Raw genomic sequence first — 20,198 nt, 5'->3', positions numbered from 1 at the left:
AGAAGGGCACACACACGAATCAAACACTCTGAAGGAAAAGGGGAACAACATTATCATAAATGATGCACAAAGCTCTGTTAGACTGAATTGTGTCAAGCAGCAGCTGTATTTAAATGGTAGGTTTCATATTACTCCGAGTCGAGGTCGCCCTACAGCATAAAGCTTTCGCAACTGTGGTCTTTCCAGACCAGCACATACTTAAGCAGAGGAAGATGGCAGAGATTACTGAAGGACACTTTATTGCCACTAATGAGTTACAACTTTGGACAACATACACTGGAAAAAAAAAAGGGGTTTGTACAGATGCGAAGAGTCTCTACTGTATTTGGAAGCCACCTCTGATATCACATATTGGAAATGCGAGGAAATGTACATAAGTACAAAATTCTGGTTTGCAACACAGTAGCCATTTCACAGTGTGTGTCAAGCGGTGAACTGTATACATTGGTTGAGCCACAGTGTTTCCAACCCCAGCAATAAAATGCCCTAGCTAAGTTTCTTCTGCTTGTCCATGTTTCCCCTCCATTCCAATTGCCTCATGAGGGCTTTGGCAGCCACTGGCAAGCATATCACCAGCTTCCTGTGCAGAGAGAGTTCACAGACGTGACTCACCAACGCATCGCTGTTACTGAGCATGGAGGATGTGTTCACACATACATACAAGTACCGGCCAGCATGTTTCCCATATTTCTGGCAGCAGGGCATACATAGACTGCAGGTACCACTGATGACCTGCAATGTATTTGAGTAGAGACTTTATGTCCCCTAAGAATAATTCATAACATTCATGTCATGATATATACAAAAGCATCACTCCATTTAAGATAAGACTGTGGCACACCTGAGTTCTTAAAACTGCAAGCCCTGAAAAAATGATTTCTCCTATAAAGCACATTATATACAGACGGACACATATCAAATGAATAATACTGATGACAAGTAGAAGATTTGTGACTTTTTATGATTCCCTAGGGCACACGCTATCACTTATCAGATCACATTAGAAACATTTGTCTCTTTTCGCTTATCACCTTAAAAGATGGAGTTGGGGCAGAAAGGGGTATTTTGAGTCTTTGAGGATATCTATACATACAATAATTCATCATTATCATGATCTTTGCAACGGGGAGGAGGGGGGGGGGGGGGGGTGGAGGAGAGGAATTATACATTTAGGAAGCCTTGAAACAAATGACCTCCACTTCTTGGAAACGAGAACTTGACTTCTAACAGTTGTGATAGTTGTTTGGAAAACAGAAATTTCTGCTTAATTTTTCTGAATTCTATAAAGGTCTCCGAGGTTTATTTTGATATATCAAGTTATGGGACTGTTTTTGATCCAAGCTGACATCATACAATGTACTTGTTCTGAGCAAAAGAGAGTGCAGTGCAAATATATTCTTTCACATTACAGGCTTTGGAACAACATTGAAAATTCTCATCTCAAGCTTACTTTTCAGGAGCACACACTATGATGTCTTATGTAGGACACATTACTAGGTTTTAGGAAAACATTCATCTTTTTGAATTCCAGTAGAGGCAAAAAGAGATGATCAAATACATGTACTACTAATCTTGAATATTAAATCGTGTGACCATTTTAATAGAAGCTCTGATACATTCAAGTGATAAGCTAAGGCATATATACATGTGTGCATTCGTGACTTGCTATTTCATAAAACAGCTTTGCTTTCCCCTAAATAGAAAGTTTGCTCATAGCCTTACGACTTGAAACTCTTAAAATAATGAATGAAAGTATCAAAAAGACAGCTGGCCTTCAAGATTCATCTACTCATCCCCTGCAAGTTAATTTACAAACTGTACAACTTTTTACATAAACAAAACTACTTTGTGGTTTAGTCATATATTTAAGAGGATTTTTTTCCTCCGAGTGACAAATAAAAAGGTACATTATATTAAATGCACCTGTATGTGCTCAATGCATTCCAATACTTGGAAATTTGTTTGGATGCATTAATTATTGCTAAGTAACAAAAACCTTTTAGCAAGCTTTCTGGTGGCCAAGAACAGCTTTTGTTACAAAGAGTATGTATAAAGTTTGAATGTAAAGTGGTCCTTTTCATTCTCATTCTGCTCGATATTTCTGTTTCATTAATACATGAGCAGAACAGAGCGGTAATGATAACAGATTGCTGACATGCGGAAGTCAAGCTCAAAATACAAGTGACTTGCCTTATCATATATGCTGTTGTCGTATGTTTCAATTTGCGTCACAGCCTGTGGTTTACTTAATGAACACGGAAAGTTTGTGAATGCATCCTTACCTGTTCACAAATTTGAAAGAATGATTTATAAATAGAGAATAGGCGTAAATATATCAAGAGTTGCTGCCGACTGCACTCTGAATTCAAGTTATAATGCAGGAAAGATCAATGAAGCTATGATGGATGAATGAATTTGCCCAAAGAGACAGAGAGACAGAAGAACGGACAACCTCAAAACCTTATGCGCTTCCAGCACTCTTCAGGTTGGAGACATGAGAATGGATATTGGTATGCAGGTGGGTTCTTGACAGCACCAGATAATCAGTCTGTCTCCAAACTCCCAGTGGTACTATCTGCATCTCATCAGCAGCATCCGCATGTAAACACGGAAACTGGTGACGTGGAAGCTGCTGTGGTTTGCCTGCCTAATGATGCCCCTAATGATCTCGCGGCAATATGGTTGCCACAGTGATTTAATGAGCAGAGACACGGCCGCTTGCTCCAAAACAAGCTGCATCTCAATGCAAAGTCATAGGGTATTAAACACATGGAGAGGACTGGAATTAAGGTGCCTAAGCACGGACAGGTGGAGAAGTAGTGACGTACCACACGCCAAGGATGAATAATATACCATAAGAAATTGGAAAATGAACAGAAACACTTACTTGGGATAGCTTATGCATGCGAAATTAGAATGTAACACATCTAGTCAGTTTTACGTCTACATCAATCCTTCCCCACAAATATTTCAACAAAGGCAATAAACAGCAGCCAAACGAAACAAAAGACACACCGGCAAAGCATTCCCTAGTTTGTCGCCTGCAGTGAGCTTGCCAAGCAAGTCCAGCAGATTCCATAAGGCTTCAGGTTAGAATGGGAAGACTGTGCACTGTGCACTGCTTTCCTGTCATCCAGCGTTCTGAATCCTGTAAAGCCACAGAAATTCACAAACATGTTTTGACACCTACTCTGCTAACCATCTATGTATGTACCTTCGATGAATTATACAAGCCATGTTTGCAAAGCAAATTATCATTGCTCTGAATGAAAAATGCATAATTAATGAAATCTCCCTCCCACCCCCATTTTTCCTTTGCTGAATAGGAATTCATTAAAAGGATTTCGATATGACATTTGTATCTGGTGGGAGTAACTCATCTGCCATGTTTTTTACCTACCCGCTTTTGCTTTGTTTTCTTCCTCACGCATCTTTTGATCTGGACTTTTAACTAAAGCAAAATTCTGATTCCCAAGAGCGCATACGTGTACATGAATAAGATTTTGTTTTTTGTGTGTGTGTTACTACTTGCCATCACATTCAGCTTAGGAGCTCATTATTTTGCTGCCTAACATCCTGGGAAGCATGCAATGAAAGCTATCGATCACATCATCACTATTTAGTGGAGGGCTGTCAAAGAAAGTACTGCACATTACGCAGGTCTGACATGGCACAACTTTGCACCTATTCTACTGAATGATTTCTATAAAATACAGTTCTTACATTTTTTTTTTCAAATCTGTCTCTAGAATTTTACAAAACTTATATATCCTGTTGCCCTGCCAAATACCCAAGGATGTTTTTGTATCATTAATGTCTGAATTACTGTTGACTATATGTTAGCACTATGAGAAAACTCATTCTCTGTACATGAAATTAAGAAAAGCTATACACATTTCAGCTAAATGTAAACTGTGTGAAAACTTTATCTTTACTTTGTGTGTTTTCTTAGACCGCTTTCTGATCTACACAAAGAAAAATAAAACAACTGGGGGATAATTTTTGAAGATGATTTCCATTCAGCTCAAACTTTGATGATAACGGAGTGCAGCGGTTGGACAATGTCAGTAACCTTGGCACTCTGTGAGCCTTATCATCACAAAATAACAATACAGTCTCCGTCAGTGCCCTCCAATGCCTAACATGTGTAGTTCGCTTACTTCCTGTAACCTATCCCATGGTAATCAAAACAACATTCAGGAGGCTGTATCAACCTATACTTATCAGTCCAACAGTTTGATAATGCAGTGTAACACAACATGACCACATATGAGAGCATCGGGTATCGCCCAACACGTATGGTCGGTTAATTGTTGCACTTTCATCGCAACAGGAACAGCTCTCATTAAGAAAAGCTGCATTCGAAATACCAAAGGATGACAAGCAACCAACAAAAGCTTGTTTAGAGAAACCTCTAGACCTCTTTTTGTTCAAAAAACAAGTGATAATTCCTACTTTATCATGTATGGCACGGAAAGTTTCTTGAATGTTGACTAACTTTATAGCATGAAAAAGAAAACTAGTGCAGTTCTTCCTATGAAGTTCTGAGTAGAAATGAAAGTTCTACACGACCCAAAGCATGGCATAATTCAGAAAAAGTTAATATCTGTAAAATAGGATTAATGTTAGCTCTCTTCAGATTATCACGAATGTATGGCAGTATATGGGACACTGGTATGTTAATCAACATGGTGACCGTACGAAATTGACCGGTCAGCTCCCTTCCCCTGTACATCCTTACACAGGACTACACTATATGTTTACTTGGTCTATGGCTCATATGCTAGGGCCATAACACACCCCTCTTTGGGATATAAGTGGTCCATTCGATGCAGGAATCAAATAAACTTGATCGAGTTGGCCAAGGGTCTTGGAGCTGCCTTACCTCGATGATGTCTGAGTTGGTCCTGCTCTCGTGCGGCTCACTGTACTCTGTGTACTTGAGTAGTACCTTGTCCATGTCTGTGCTGGCATACTGGAAGAGTTTGTTGCCACTGTTGAAGATGATTAGAGCTATTTCACAGTCACACAGGACACTCAAACTCATAGGCCTTCTTCATAAGACCAAATTTGCGCTTTGTGAATGTCACCTAAAAGAGATAACAGTATTAAGAAAAGAACATATTCAAGTAGTATCAAAGAAGAAAACATACAGACTATGTCATACACCATGCATACTACACTAAATACATCTTGGAAATAATTCCTATAGTAATCAATGTATTTCATTGTAATCTCTTCATTCCATAACCACATGGACTGCTTTCAAACTAGAGGAAAAAGTCCCTGGAAATTTAACAGAATGGTACTCTTTGAAAAGCCTGAATGATTATTCTATTTACAGAATATCAGATTCAGAGCAAAGCTATTAATCACCTTATCAGCAAGGTAATTTACAACTGATGGAACAAACATCTGGCCATCATCAAATCACTTCACTGCTGTAATGATTTGCAACATATGCTTGGAAGCAATTAAAGCAAATTGCTAATAAGTATGTTTGATGTCCAAGAGCTTTTTGTATGTTAGCACTTGATTTTCAAGAGGTAGTGACACGAATAACTACATTGAAGTCCCATTATCTTCACTTTATTGATAGTGTTACTATCACAGCAACCAAAATTGTCCTGATTTTCCAGCAACCTGTTGCTATGATACTGATTTTAAATTCTAGATTTTACATTTGAAATATTTGCTTGTGTACTTGTCTATAAACAATATGCCTTTGACAAACAACGTCGGGAATAAACATCTATTGTGAGAGAAAGCCAATATTGGATGGCAGGATGGTGTTTCTCAGAAACTGGCTCGATGTGAAAACATCCTAGAGATAATTCAATCAAGTAATAGAGTCTTCGGCAAAAAATTGTTCGGGGTGGAATGCACACAAAATCTGGAACAGGTCATCTGTGTTCGGAGAAACGAGTCCACCTCATCGGGACACAGCAGGTACGCAGGGTTCAGGGATTGTTGGAATATCACCCACTGTGGCTGCATCAGACAGGGGCAGAGAGTCAGTAGGGCTGGGTGATGGATACACACCCACACGCCACAGTCTGCTTGGTGTGGTTGAGTCTTACCTGCTGGGTTGACTTCCATGCCTGGGTGCTTACTCACTGAATGGCACAACCATTTATTTTTGTGGGTTCTCTTGTGTTTCACGCTAGTTTTTAGACTGGATGACCATAATGGCACAAAAATTGATAAGCATGTATGCCTGCTGCAGAAAATGCATAATTACTCCTTGCAAGTCAAAGATTTGCCCCACACATCATACAAGGATGAAGCATTTCATACATTTGTTTCAAATGCTTTTGAAAGTCATCCTTAATACTGATTCAAGTCTGTCCATATGTTCGCAGTGAGGCCTACACTTTTTGCTTTTTAATGCACTGAAGTTGAATCATTCAATACAGCCACACAGTCTGTGCATTGACATTCATTCATCTGCAATACAAATTGTATTTATAGTACTAATTAATGGAATAAATGAACAGAAAATTCTCAAAACTGTGGATTACCCAAGTGTATGCATTACACCTTCACTTAAGGATTACAAGAACATTGGGATGAACTTTCTCCATGATAATAAAGGTGTACATTGAACAAATTTCCTTCTTTCTTTTTTGGTCATTCATGTTGTGCAGAACTTACTGTAGATCCATTGATATGAATCCCCATGATTGGTGGCAGTCATTACATTGTACAAAATGCATATATATATGACACTGGCAGTGTGCGTGTTCTCTTCCAAACTTTATGGATATTTCATAACCACCTGTTGCAGCTTCTACGAAAGACTGTGAGAGGATCACAATGTACAAAATTAGCAAGTTACCATGAAAAAATTAACAAATAGTCATGTATGGGTTATGGCAGCACGAGCAATAGCGATAGCACCCACCTGCCGATTCCTTTCATCATTGATCCTTGATATCTGAATCTTTTTGCGCCCCATTCTGTGCGGGTGCTGCAGTCCGGCCAGAGCTATTTATGACTTGCTGGGGGGTGCCGATCTTCGTCTGTCAGACCAACGATGCTCAACTACTCACGGCAAGCAAAAGGATGTTTCTGCTGGCTCCTTTCGCCAGGATAGAGAAGTGTACTTAATGAATTTTCAAACGATAGCACCTCAGGATGGTGGTGAGAGGCAAAGATTTCCTTGGGTCCACAATACAGGCAGGAAGGCTGCAATCACACATCAGCTATCTCTTCATGCTTGGTAGATTATCTAGAGAAAAAAAGAAAAGTTTTATGTACTTCATTAGAAATGACGTTTCATTTTGAACAGCATATACACAGGCAATGAGATCTACGGCATCATATAGCTTCACTAAATTTCAGTCCAACTTTACATCATAAACAGTTTTGGTATGAGATTTACGCCCTGAAACTGCTTCACCAACATCCTATCTGTGAGGACAATTTGTCCATACAGACCACCTAAGTTGTTTCTTTTCACAATGATTTACACATTGATGAACTTGTCCATAGGGACCACCTACACATAAAGACCACTCTTTCTGCCTCCTTTCATGTGGCTTTTGTAAGCAGGATTCTCTGTACATGGAACATATTATCGTGACATGTATTGGCTTGAATTTAACAACACAATGCACGAACAGAATTGAAAGTGGTGTGCTAGGTACAATGTAATTTAAAATTACATTGTAACTTGGAGCTCTTGAATTTTACTTTCATAGTATCTTCATGCACAGTGAACAGCAAATAAGTGTGATCTGGGCGAGATAAAACAAACAAACTAAAATCAAGTAAATGAGCATGCAATGACAGACATCATAACTGCGACTGTGACAGATATTTTGAGATTCCCATAATATTCCACGTTTGTTGACAAACTGACATTCACAAATGGTCATAAGGCTTATTCAGTTAATGAATTCTACAGGGATTTTCACTGGAAGCTGTAACTTTGAATGCTTTTTTCAACCCTATTTTCCTCCTTTAGTGTCAAATTCTTCTTTGACCACAGAACTGAAAGCACGTCAGTATGGTATAACAATCAACTGACCACTACACTGAATGTATGTGGAGGCAAACATGCATACTTCATGAATAGCTTCTAGTTAGTCTGGTCTGACAGAAGCAAAAGGCAAAATTTCAACTCTTCAGTTATGCCTGGATACTAGGCATAGCTTTAAACCTCCAAGGACACCTACACATAATGCAACTGACATTGCCTACAAGTACAAAACTTGTAGGTTGCCTATCATACTGGGAGGATGAGCAGCGCATTTATGAAGGGAATGGGTAGGGTAAGTGTGGCCATGGCAATTACAGAGACTCCCTTAAGAGACTGCTCTTGGGGAAAAAACACAAAATGAAAAGCTTAAAAATGCACAGGAGTTTGGGGTAGCAGTCCTCATGTTTTTCCTTCGTACAGTGAGATCTCTGCCATTGTTTACTCCAAGATAGCACTTGGCATCACAGCACATCTATGCCACTAAATCATGGCTCTTGGCACTCACAGGTTGAGCAGCATTTCCTCCATTTATTTTCTCCTTAGACACACACAGCAAGACCTCTTCGCATGAAACAGTCTTGCTAATGTTCTTGCTGGGCGAACTCTACTATTAAACAGGAAGTGAATGTTGTGTACAATCTATGGTCTACAAATCACCATTTTCACTCTATCTCAGCGATTACACTATATATTCTCAGCCAGCAAGCCTCAACAGGCCAGTCTGCTGAATACATTCCAAGTTTTATGCATACCTACATTGTATGTATACAACATAAGCTGTTCACCACAACCAGAAAGTTTGCCTGAGGCTCACGGGACAAAGCAACAACTAATGCAAAACATGCAAACTTGATCCCAAGAATGGAAATGCATTTAGTTATTTCATAAGGCGTTTTCACATCAGCCCAATAAAAATCCAAGCTCGAGATATTTTTCGCGATTGCGAATTAGTGCGCTAGGTATTACATTTCTTATTCACATCAGCCCGAAGAGAATTTGCCCGCATTTTTTTCGAGCTAATTCGACAGCTGAGTATGTACAAACAGCATAAGTAATGTGTGTGCCCTCTCAAAAATTCCTCGTGATTTGTGTGCAGTTTGCGTCGATCGATCGGGTCACAAACGCTAGGCATAATAGATGCATCGCGCTAATTTCTCAAGTCGTTTTCACATTATCAAACAGCGGGCTACTATCCCGCTATTTCAGAAATTTCCCGAGTTGGACTCGAGAAATTTTCAGAGCGATACAATTAGCGCGTTAATTTGTGTTCACATTATCAAATAGCGCGCTACTTCGCTATCGGGAAAATTTCCCAAGTCAGAAAATAGCGCGCTATTTCGAAACATCGGGCTGATGTGAAAACGCCTATAGATGCATAGAACTCGGCCCTCAGAGACAAAAATTTCTAGGAACTTGAACACAAAAGTAAACTTGCCTATGATTTGCAAATGAGGACTTTGACCATTTATAACAGGTGACAGCATTTCCAGGAAATGTTTTGTTTTCATGTGGACACATTCTCCCCATTCATTCATGGTGGTTTGGGGATGACAAAGCGTCGTGACATTCTCGCAGGAAATAGGCTCAGTTTGAGTGGTTTGAACTTCACCTGTTCATTGTTGCATAAATGGATGCGTGTTCCCTCCTCCCTTATGAAGAAGCGAAAAGAGGTGCTGTCATTTTGCAGAATGGCACGACACAACTAAACTCTCAAAAATCCACTAGCAAGATGACTTTGGCAGCTGACCAGTCGGTGTACTTAAAATGGAAATATTTAACTTCGTCGAAATGCATCCACTTCTAAAGCATTGCTCATGACACAGTCATAACATAAACTCATGCATTTGCGCCTGGACAAAAACCTTTGTTAGCTTTAAATACATGGATTGTAAAGATAAACCTAAAAGACAGAAATACCCAATAGTGGCTTATTTCTTCTGTCCACAGTGCTCAGATCTTACAATGGATGGGAGAACTCCTAGAGATTTTCTGAGAAGTAGATCAACCAATATGCTAGACAATTGTTGTAGCTGATATCTTCTGCCGTTTTTGTTTCTAAAATTTTTCATAGATGTTTTTATTGCACACACTTTTCTTACTTAATAATAGGGTAGGCCCTATGTAAAGTCACTCATTCTTTTTTTTTTCTCTTACATCACAAGTTACATATCAATTTTGGATATTTTTTTGTACAATACGTAGTAGGTGCCTATTTGGGAGATACAGTTAAACACTGAGCATGTTCGAATAATAAGCTCTTTTCAAGTCTTCTCTGCATTCCACTATATTCAAGGACTGTTCAGCAATGTCTTGGATGTCCTTGGAAATAGAGCACAGAAAGCTGAGAAGCCTTTTAGTGGACCAACAGAGGAAAGAAAAATCATCAACAATGTGTTGCAGTCAAGCTTGACTGCAGCGGAGCATTTTGTAAGATTAAAACAGTGTGAGCAATTGACGCCTGTTATACACACAGACAATGGATGATGTGAAAATGAATACTGAAAAGAATGGCTGGAATGGAAATGTTTTCTCTGCCCTTCTCTCTCAAGCTGTGTCTCAGGCAGAGTCTGTTTTCTCCGATTGGCTTGAAATAAGAGATTTACGTTTACCTAAATTCCACTGGAGTAAAAAGCTGTTCCCTTGCACCATGCACAATCCATTGTGAGAAAGCAGAAATGATATGGCCAAAGGTTCAATACACATCGAGTGTGATCACATGTAATCATGTAGGCCCTATGAGTGTAACATACCATAACTATTGTACTCTGTGCATGTTGTATTCTGAAAAATGAAACCCGGGTGACTTTACTCACTGTTTATGAGGTTTGATGTGTGTTTTAACCCTAAAAAAAAACACAGCAAAATGAAGCAAAACAAATTGACAAGGCAAAGGTATTACTGTATGAATGACAGTACTTCAAAGATATAAGACGCAAACAGAGGCTGGGGCACTGACCCAATGTTGATTTGTGTCATACACATCATTCCACACTTTGGATTCTGCTAGATAGTGGCAAACTACATTGACAAAGATCTACGATGAAGATAATGTGACTTGTTTACAAATGCCATGTGACCCTCTGGCTCTCCCGCTCAGAAAATCCCCTACACAGAGTCTGGACAGGGGCGTGCATGCACCCACTTTCAACAGAGATCATTACTGTTACCCCCACTGACAAGCAGATAGCACGGGTGATAAGATTTACCATGTTCTGGAGGCAGCCCATGTTGAATTTCACACCATTGGTTTTGAAAACATACATGTGCATGTTTTCATAACTTTTGCAACTGTAAAAACTATGTGACATGAAAAAATGAAAAGAATGATGAAGAGAAAAAGAAGCAATATTAATCTTCTCAGCAATGAAAGTTATACAAGAAAGAAAGAAAGACAGAAACCACTGGCTACAATGTCTGGGAATCCAAGAACTGTGACTATAATGGAATTAAACAACTGAGGCAGCAGAAAATAAATATGAATGCAGAACATCCAGGTGATTGAAACTGCATCATCCAGGATGCCCACAACTTGGTGATCAAGATTTGGATATTCTACAAGAAGGAAAGGAAGGGACTACCTGAGGACAACAGACTTGTCATCTGCAGCATCATACAATGGTCATCATCCACAGAACTAGGGCCATGTAGTACAACCGTGCACCTGTACAATAACTGGAGCATCCAAACATACAATTATTATCTAAAGTAACGATGGAAGCACTGCAGAATCAGCCCTCCAGATGTTGGGACAGACTCTGATGAATACCACGGTTTCAAAATAAGGAATATTGGGACTGGTCACGGCACCAATACTGCAGCTTGACTAAACATCAGATTATGGATGGGCAAACACATGAGAAACAGGTTTATTAAAAAAAAATAAGAAGAATCAATATTATTTACCGAGTGTATGGCATTAATCCTGATGCTGAAATGACTGTCTTCGACATGTGTCCTTTGCACATGTATGCCAGTTTCATTTGGCTGTTCCTGATGGCATACTCAATGTCAAATTCTTTCGGAGCTGCAGGTGTAACAGCATGACCAGATGTGCACGAAAAGACAACCCCTAGCATCAAATGATTCTCACAAAAGTCGCAGTAACTTCCTAAACAAGCATGTCGACCTCTCTATTGACAATGTATCTCCAACAATGGGAAGGGAAAGTTTTTCATCAAAAGTCAAAGATGCCTTATCAGTACCAAAGCATGGGTTGTGTGTACGGTAGGTAGTAGACTGCACCCCAGCAGTTCTCACCGGTCTGTAAACAATTGAGAAAATTTGTAGTCAGGTAGCCACTGGGCAACAGTCACTGCACTGTCAGGAGACAAGATTGTCTTGTAAACAAAGCTTGTTTGATCAGCCAGAACTGATTCCTCTCCTCCTTTACCTTACTTCCAGGGTATGTGTACATGCTTCGTTTAGTCTTCTAACCCAGGCTCTCTTTACCACCTAGTAATTTTCATCTTGACCCAACTGCCCAAATATCATCAAAGCAATCTTGCAGCCTCAAGTCCTGCCTGTTTGAGCTGTGACAGATATCTCTTGGAAGACACATCGTCTCTGTCATTCATATTGTATATTTTCCATTCCAGGGGGGTTGACAGGACATTTGCCAGGACAAGCTGCGAATCAACTTGTTTCTGGCAAAGCGGTTGCTCCGCTTCAGCGATCTTCCCTGATCCTATTGATTGTTCTCCCTAACTCCATTCAAGCCTCTGTGAAAGGGCATAGTACAAAGGCCTGAATCCCACTGAAGTATCCTGTTGTTTGTGTATTATCATCTTGTCAGCATCCAAACAATGAGCTCCTTGGCGAACCTTCAGAGCCAATCAATCATACCAGCTTTCTCCCTCCTAGGCGGCTCTCCCCACTCCACTGTGGGGCTGCGGTAATGAAGAAAATCCAGGCATTGTCAACCTACCGCATGAGTCCACAGCTTGAGGTGTCCTAACCTATCTACTTCTGCTTTCCTCTGCACTGCTTCTCAATTTCTGTATACATCTTCTCTGATCAATTCCTTAGATGGCTGCATGACCCAATAATCGAAGGCGCTATCAGCAGCTGCTGATAGACATTTCCACCAATACAATGAATCCCAAATTTGTATCTAATTGAATTAATTCTAATGTTCTCTGATAAAGCATGAAACCAGCCGTATCAATTACTGCCAAACCACTATAAAGAAATACTTGGGTACCTTCTGAAATTATTGCCCAGTATTTTATGCAAAATACAGCTGAACAAACTTTTTTTGGGGCAGTTGTACATACAAAACCATCTAAATTTCTTAAATTGTTCATCTGGGTAAAATCATTCCAAAATCGACAGTATTCTTCTTGAGAGACTATCAATCACTACGATGACTTTCTTAATCTCCAAATCATATTTCTTGCACACCTACATGTACATGTCCCTTTCATGAAACCTCCACCTATTTTGTATTTTGACAATAAAATACAGATTGATTTTTGTTTTTCTTCGAGAGGAAGTGCATACACAAATCTTGAAATTATGCACAAGAGCACTAATATCAAATTAGGAGAACATCACACAGGCTGAGAAGGAAGAAAGAGGAAATAATCATATCTGAATATCTGAATAGAGCACTCCTCAATGGCAATTGGACAACACAACTGTCACTTTAACTCTAGCATGGGAAATACGACAACTACTTCAATACTTAAACTCCGTAAGAGGCTTAGGGCAAAGGCAAATATTAGCATCATGAAGTAATCCTTTCATAACAGATCTATGAGGGCCATGTCGTGGTCATTCAGACATGCCCGGAGATATGGTTGCAGTCTCTATGGTGCTTGTCTGCAGTAATGAAGATGGAGAGAGCAAAATGGTCTGAAATTGTAAAGACAACTTTGTTTCCTCTTGATCAAAGCACTTCTAAACACTGCTTTTCTTAGACAACCAGAGATTTTACAGGCAGTCCAATGGTAGTTAGCTGTTGCACTGCTGGTTTCACGGCAAACTGCAATCTAAGCTAAGCGACAGCAGACTGTCCACGAACAAACTGATATGACACAATTATACTATCAACTGTTCACAGAAATTGCATACCACATTCTCCTCATTAACTCATACACATTGTACAGGCAACTCCAACATGATACAAGGAGATTCTTGAAACCGTGTGTGTATGTTCAATCACAATCAATAAAAACAGCCTCCCAAGGGACATCGACTGAAAAGGGGGGGGGGGGGGGTCAAGTTTTTCTAAGTAACACAAAATTTCAAGGAAGCCTATGGCCAGTATTGATCATCCATTTGCATGGTTGAAATGAACACAAATTGACAGTCATTGATTTTCCAGCATAGGGGAGGGAATGATTTCTGGTGCGCGAGGCATGTTCCATCCAAACCCAAATCCAGCGATCCTCATTTGATGGAAAACAGTTTTCCAATCAAATCCATGGTGCATGCACAGCGTCTGCATCTTTGCATTATTCTGAATCTATAGGCATCTTGGGTCCCCTCCCCCCCCCCCCCCTTAACCCCTTCTAGGCTTGTAGAGTGAAAGTAACAACAACTCTTATCACTCGCCATAGTAGAGTCACAATCAGCCTCTGAGCTTTAGATGGTTACAGCGTATACATGTACTTACTGCACTGTCAAGGAGACATCATACAAAAGACATACAGTAGAGCCCTCTTTTATATAAAGAATCAACTCCCCCGAGAGAGACTGACTGCGTAAAAAAAAAGCACCAACAAAGAAAGCACATTTGTGTAAATTTGGGCAACAATCCATGCAAATCTTTGAATGGAGTCATGATTAATTTTAATAGCATGGTCAGTCGTCACACCTTGCACCCAGCTAAATGCTAAAAATATACTAACTTAATTTGATGTTCTATCTGACAACTCTAAGGTTGTTTTAGATAAATACAGCAAATACAATTGTCTTCCTCATCTGTGGATTGGTGAGAGAGTACCAGTATATAAACTCCCTTTATCCGATTTAGCCAGTAAAATTATGCTTAGCAGTACTACATTACAGTAAACATCGATATGCACTTCAATTAACATCGATATGCACTTCAATTAGTTTAGGGACTATAGACCTCTTACATTTTTTTTTTCTTGCTCTTGTTAATGTATAACTATATCCCTCAAATCTTAACATATCTTTTTTTTTTTTTTTTTTTTGGGGGGGGGGGGAAATGATGGTGAAATGCCTTTAAAGACCTGGCCCACTTACACTTGTCTGTATTCTGACATTTCTGCAAACAAACAGTCTCCACAGCACACTTCTTCAGGCCAACGTGGATCAGCACAGTTCATTCCGCTGCTGACCTTTCTGACTAACCCAATAAATATCGTGCACTCGCAGAGCCCTAGCACGAAAAAGCGAGCGAACTTCAAATTGAATAAGCACTGCTGCTGCAGTCCTGGCTCCGCCAAACCATTGGGGGAGGTAGGCTGCTCCTACTGCAGGAGACCAAGCATCAACCAGGGAAATACATTTGATACTGCATGATATGCAATAATGCCAGGAGAGCAGCGAAAAAAACAATCAATGCTAGGTACTGTCCCCCAGGTGGCATGGTTGAAATGATAACAAAAACTTTGAAGGGTCACAGGTTGCTATAAAAATGTAAAAATGCACCCAAAAAAAGAAAGAAAGATAAAAAAAAATCTCTGGCTTTTCTCACTCTCTGTCCCAGCAAATTCGTAAAATGGCAAGTAAATCCCTGTAAGTCGTTCAAGTAGTTCACCCTGCCGGGAGCAGCAGCCGAAAGAAAGTACAAAATCTCAAAACAAATCCAAAGCAACAGGAGAATAATAAACTACTAAGAGTGGACAAACAACAAAGAATTAAAAGAAAAAGAATTATAGCAATGCTGTCAAGAAAGTGTATGAAGCAAACCATAACCTTAAAGGACAAGTTCACCTTCATAAACATAAGGATTGAGAGAATGTAGCAATATTAGTAGAACACATCATTGAAAGTTTGAGGAAAATCAGACAATCCGTTCAAAAGTTATGAATTTTTGAAGTTTTTGTGCAGTACCCGCTGGATGAGAAGACTACTGCAGTGTATGAATAACTTAGATGTCACATGCGTACAACAATATAAGGAAAATATAAAGAGAATTTCACAAAATTCCATCTTTTGAAAAAAGTACACATTCCCCTGACTCGTTACCGACAAATGTTATGGGTAATATTATTCCCCCTGCCTTTAGAAAGAGGCAAGTCAAGTGCTCTTTTATTATGCGAAAAAAGTGAAAATATGTTGAATTTCCTTTTACATTTTCTTTATACTGTTGTACGCATATGACTCACAAGCTGTGGTAGTCTCCTCATCCAGCGGTTCCAACACAAAAATTCAAAAAAATCATAACTTCTGCATCGATTGTCCAATTTTCCTCAAACTTTCACTGATGTGTTCTACTAATATTGTTGCATTTTCTCAATCCTTATGTTTATGAAGGTGAACTTGTCCTTTAATGAGCACCTCCATCATCAACAAATGCAACAAAACAACACTAAACTGTTAACACATACTGTATCCTCTACCAATATTTCCTCTAGTGAGCAGGATTTGCATATTGGTACATCGGCACACCTGTGCCTAAACGTCTTCATTACCCCCTGGGACTTTTCCTTTCAATGTAAACGGCATGTACATTGTATTTATTAAATAATGAAGTGGCATTTGATATATAGGCCTAGATTATATTCATATTCTCAGAGGTACAAATGTACTGCTTGCTTTTTTTTTCCATTTTTGTCTTCTTGTATAACAGTTCCCATATTAAGATGAAGTATCCTTATCGAGCATAAATGTATGAGTATTTTTGCTTGAATTGAAGCTATTCTTTCACAACATCTAAAATCATTTAAAAAAAGGTTTATACGATATGAAATGAGAATTACCAGTCAAAAGAGAAGCCACAAAATACAATAGATATTGATATATAGATGATACATGACTACTGGATAAATAAGTTGTCAGATTAGTAGTTAAATGAATAAAACTAAATGAAAATCTAGTTACTATTACTAAGCTACACACCACAGATTTGATCATCTTGGTATCTTTAAAAGCATTACTGCCCCCAATCGCTAATAGCATTACCCCTGGTTTGTACACGTATGTACACTGTGTGTGAGTGTGAGTGTGTGTGTGTGTGTGTGTGTGTGTGTGTGTGTGTGTGTATGTGTGTGTGTGTGTATGTGTGTATGTGTGTAAGTACATTTACCCCCACATCTCAACAAATGGCCCTAGATCTCTTTTTTTCTGTCTGTACATTTTTTCCCCCCTTTGTCTGGAAAAAGTTGGCAAAAGTTTGATGCACGAGATAAGAATACTGAAGCAGTTTTACAATGAAAATCAATGGTAAAGAGTAGACATAACAAAACAGCTATAATGTAACATTGCAGAGACTTGGGACACAGGAATGGATATGCTTTTTAACATCAGGCACCAGTGAGGGGCTGTGGGGCACAGCAATGCGGGGAATTTCACTTATGCACCCAAGGTGAAGGCTGGGCTCTCTACCAATTTCACTCAAATAATGGCATGTTTGGGTTCACAAAGATTATCACCTCAAATATCACTCTGCTTCACCTGTTCATATTTCACATGACCACACAGTCCTCCTCCCCTTGGTCACATTGTTTATAATAGGTGCGTTCACATGGGCTTGAAATCTTCCAGACCAGAACATTACTTTTGTTATTTGTTTTTATCCTGCACTTTGCAATTGTGTGATAACTTGATGCTTTAAAATCTGATGAAAAGGGTTGACAATTCATACTGAACAAACATTCACAATCTTATTAGATCCACTGGCTATTTCAATATCTGCACTTCAGTACATGTGATCTGCAAGATGACAGCACTGCACAAAACAGTGCGTTTTAGTTGTGACTGGTAAGCTAGTATAAATGTGGGTTCGTAGCACCCTTGGGGACAATTCAAGAGCAATAAGCCATTTTACCACAGCATGCTGTACATGCAATCTTCTACTGTGATCACTTCATTTTCAACTGTAACTGTGTGCTTTAAGCCAGGTGTGGCACTAATATCAACCTCATTTTGTGCACCAATATGACAATTGCTATCCCGTCACTGATTTTTAAATTACGTTTACTTCACACACCTCTCATCATTAGATAAACCTGGCTGTACAGAAATTTGTGGAAATTGGGTAGTTGATAGGGATTTAAGTGTGTATGACCTTGTAAAATCATTGTTTGAACTTCCTCTACAAATCATTATACTTCTATTTGAGGCCAAGATGCATGCATGTATACATGAATGATGCACCCATGGTTTGTAACAATGAATATCCCACAACACATCTGCACATGTACCCTGAAAGCCCTATATGGCACAATGGCACAAAATCTTTAAGCATAAACCATTCCTTCCACATATACATGTAAAACATTACAACTTGGTCCCCCCTCCCCATATACTTTGTGATCAAATAACACAGTTTCTCAAGTGAAAAATAACAGCTTCTCCCCCCCCCCCCCACAGCTTCTAGTTTCATGAGGGAGAACAAAAAATAACCATTTTATAACAAAACACATAAAGGCATTGTAAATAGCTGATAACACCAGGCAAACCCATAATTCCGACTTGCCATATATACGGCAACACTAGCAAAAACATACAATTATTTTTCAATCATAGAACCCTATATATCCCACTGGACTTGTGCCTGGCCATTTCGCTGAGTTGGTTTCTTGATGCCCCTTGCATCTGATGTCTTAGAGGAACCCCTCAAATTACTTTAAAGGTCCTGTTTACCTTTGTGAGCAGTGTTTTAAAAAATGTTCAAGATATCACATTTGATGCATATGTGTAGGTCTGTTGTTATCACAAAACATCCTACATATAAAATTTTCGCAAAAAGGCCCAAGATATAAGGTGATATCAGTGTTTTTCCCAATAAACTGTAACTGTAGATGGTTTAGTCTGGAAACATTTTTATTATAACTATTGTTCACATTTTGTGGATTTAACAACACTTAACATTGATTATACGGATTCAAATTTTTACAGTGGTTGTTTCTATCCCAAACTCACATTTTAGAACTATTTTAAAAGCACTAATGCTGGGTTTTTGTTTCATCTGCAAACGGTAAATTATGCCTTGAATACCCAGTTACACCATCAAGCCCTTGTAAAATCTAGATGATGATGATGGTACAATCAACCTCCTCAAGCGCATAAAATGTACAATCAGTTAACACAATGGAGGGTGATTTGGATGCAGAGTTCAGCTCAAGAAGAAACACAGTCTTCAATTGAGACAATTCTTCAATGCTAAATGATGATTTTCCTGAACAGAGTGAAAGCATATTGTCCATACACGTGGTAATTCAGCTGGATAAACAAATAATGAATACTAACAGCGTTCAATCAATGCTTCTTGAAAAATCTATAACAAATCATCATGAGAAGAATGCAAAAAATCGTACAAAATAATCATTCATGATGAATATTGCTAGTATCAAATGCTACTTGAAAAATCTATAATCACCATAAAGAGAATGCAAAAAAAAAAAATCATATACAGTATCAATATTCTTGTTATGAATAGATAAATCACTCACTACATTGGTTTATCTTTTTTTTTTTTTAAATTATGATGTAAGGCTTGAGGTGCATTCTCATCTACTTTGGAATTTATCTAGGGCCTATTCCAAAGAGGCAACAATGGAGCCCGTGACAAGCAAGACTGTTTTGTTTTAAACATACTGCAGCCATTTCTTGGACTTGACTTTGAAGATTTTGAATGCCTATACATAGTTGTGTGTTTGTGCAATGCATTTGCCTGCATGTGTATCTGTGTACATCACAGTGAGCTCTGCACAAACACATATAACATGTGGAGCAGAGATTTTACTCTTATTCTATTTCTTTTCAACTCGTGTTTATCTCATATTGTCGCTTGACAAGTGCATGATACAGACTGGACAGCCAATACTCTCTCCACGATTTTGAGTTTATAGCACAGTGCACATGAGCACTGAATGCAGATGTCGTTGGCGTAGTTCGTCACTGCCAACATAAAAGCTGCATAAGTTTTGTGACTAAGCTACATAAAGGAACATACAGTAAGTGGCAAAACCACGCAAAAACAATCAATCAAATGTGGCATAATAAATGAGATTATATATAGTTTTTTGGTGCCACAAATAGATCCTCATTCCCAATATTACACATGCGTAATGGTGTT

The 20,198-nt window shown here is 38.9% G+C and overlaps 1 protein-coding gene across 1 annotated transcript in view; it reads right to left on the bottom strand.

Annotated features, from left to right (window-relative positions):
• LOC139739974 (myocyte-specific enhancer factor 2C-like) overlaps positions 1–20,198 on the bottom strand; it is a 92,459-nt gene that overhangs the window by 41,098 nt on the left and 31,163 nt on the right. Inside the window, 3 exon segments of the mRNA XM_071650572.1 lie at positions 4,886–5,041; positions 5,043–5,090; positions 6,905–7,231. Coding sequence (XP_071506673.1) covers positions 4,886–5,041; positions 5,043–5,090; positions 6,905–6,958 — 258 coding nt within the window. The 5' untranslated portion in view covers positions 6,959–7,231.

The sequence above is a fragment of the Diadema antillarum genome, unplaced genomic scaffold (genome assembly GCF_040938485.1).
Source record: "Diadema antillarum isolate AM-2024a unplaced genomic scaffold, OU_Dant_1.0 seq00000822_RagTag, whole genome shotgun sequence".
Taxonomy (NCBI): Eukaryota; Metazoa; Echinodermata; class Echinoidea; order Diadematoida; family Diadematidae; genus Diadema; species Diadema antillarum.
Note: the sequence above shows the minus strand (reverse complement) of the source record. Positions and strands in the feature narration are given on the sequence as shown.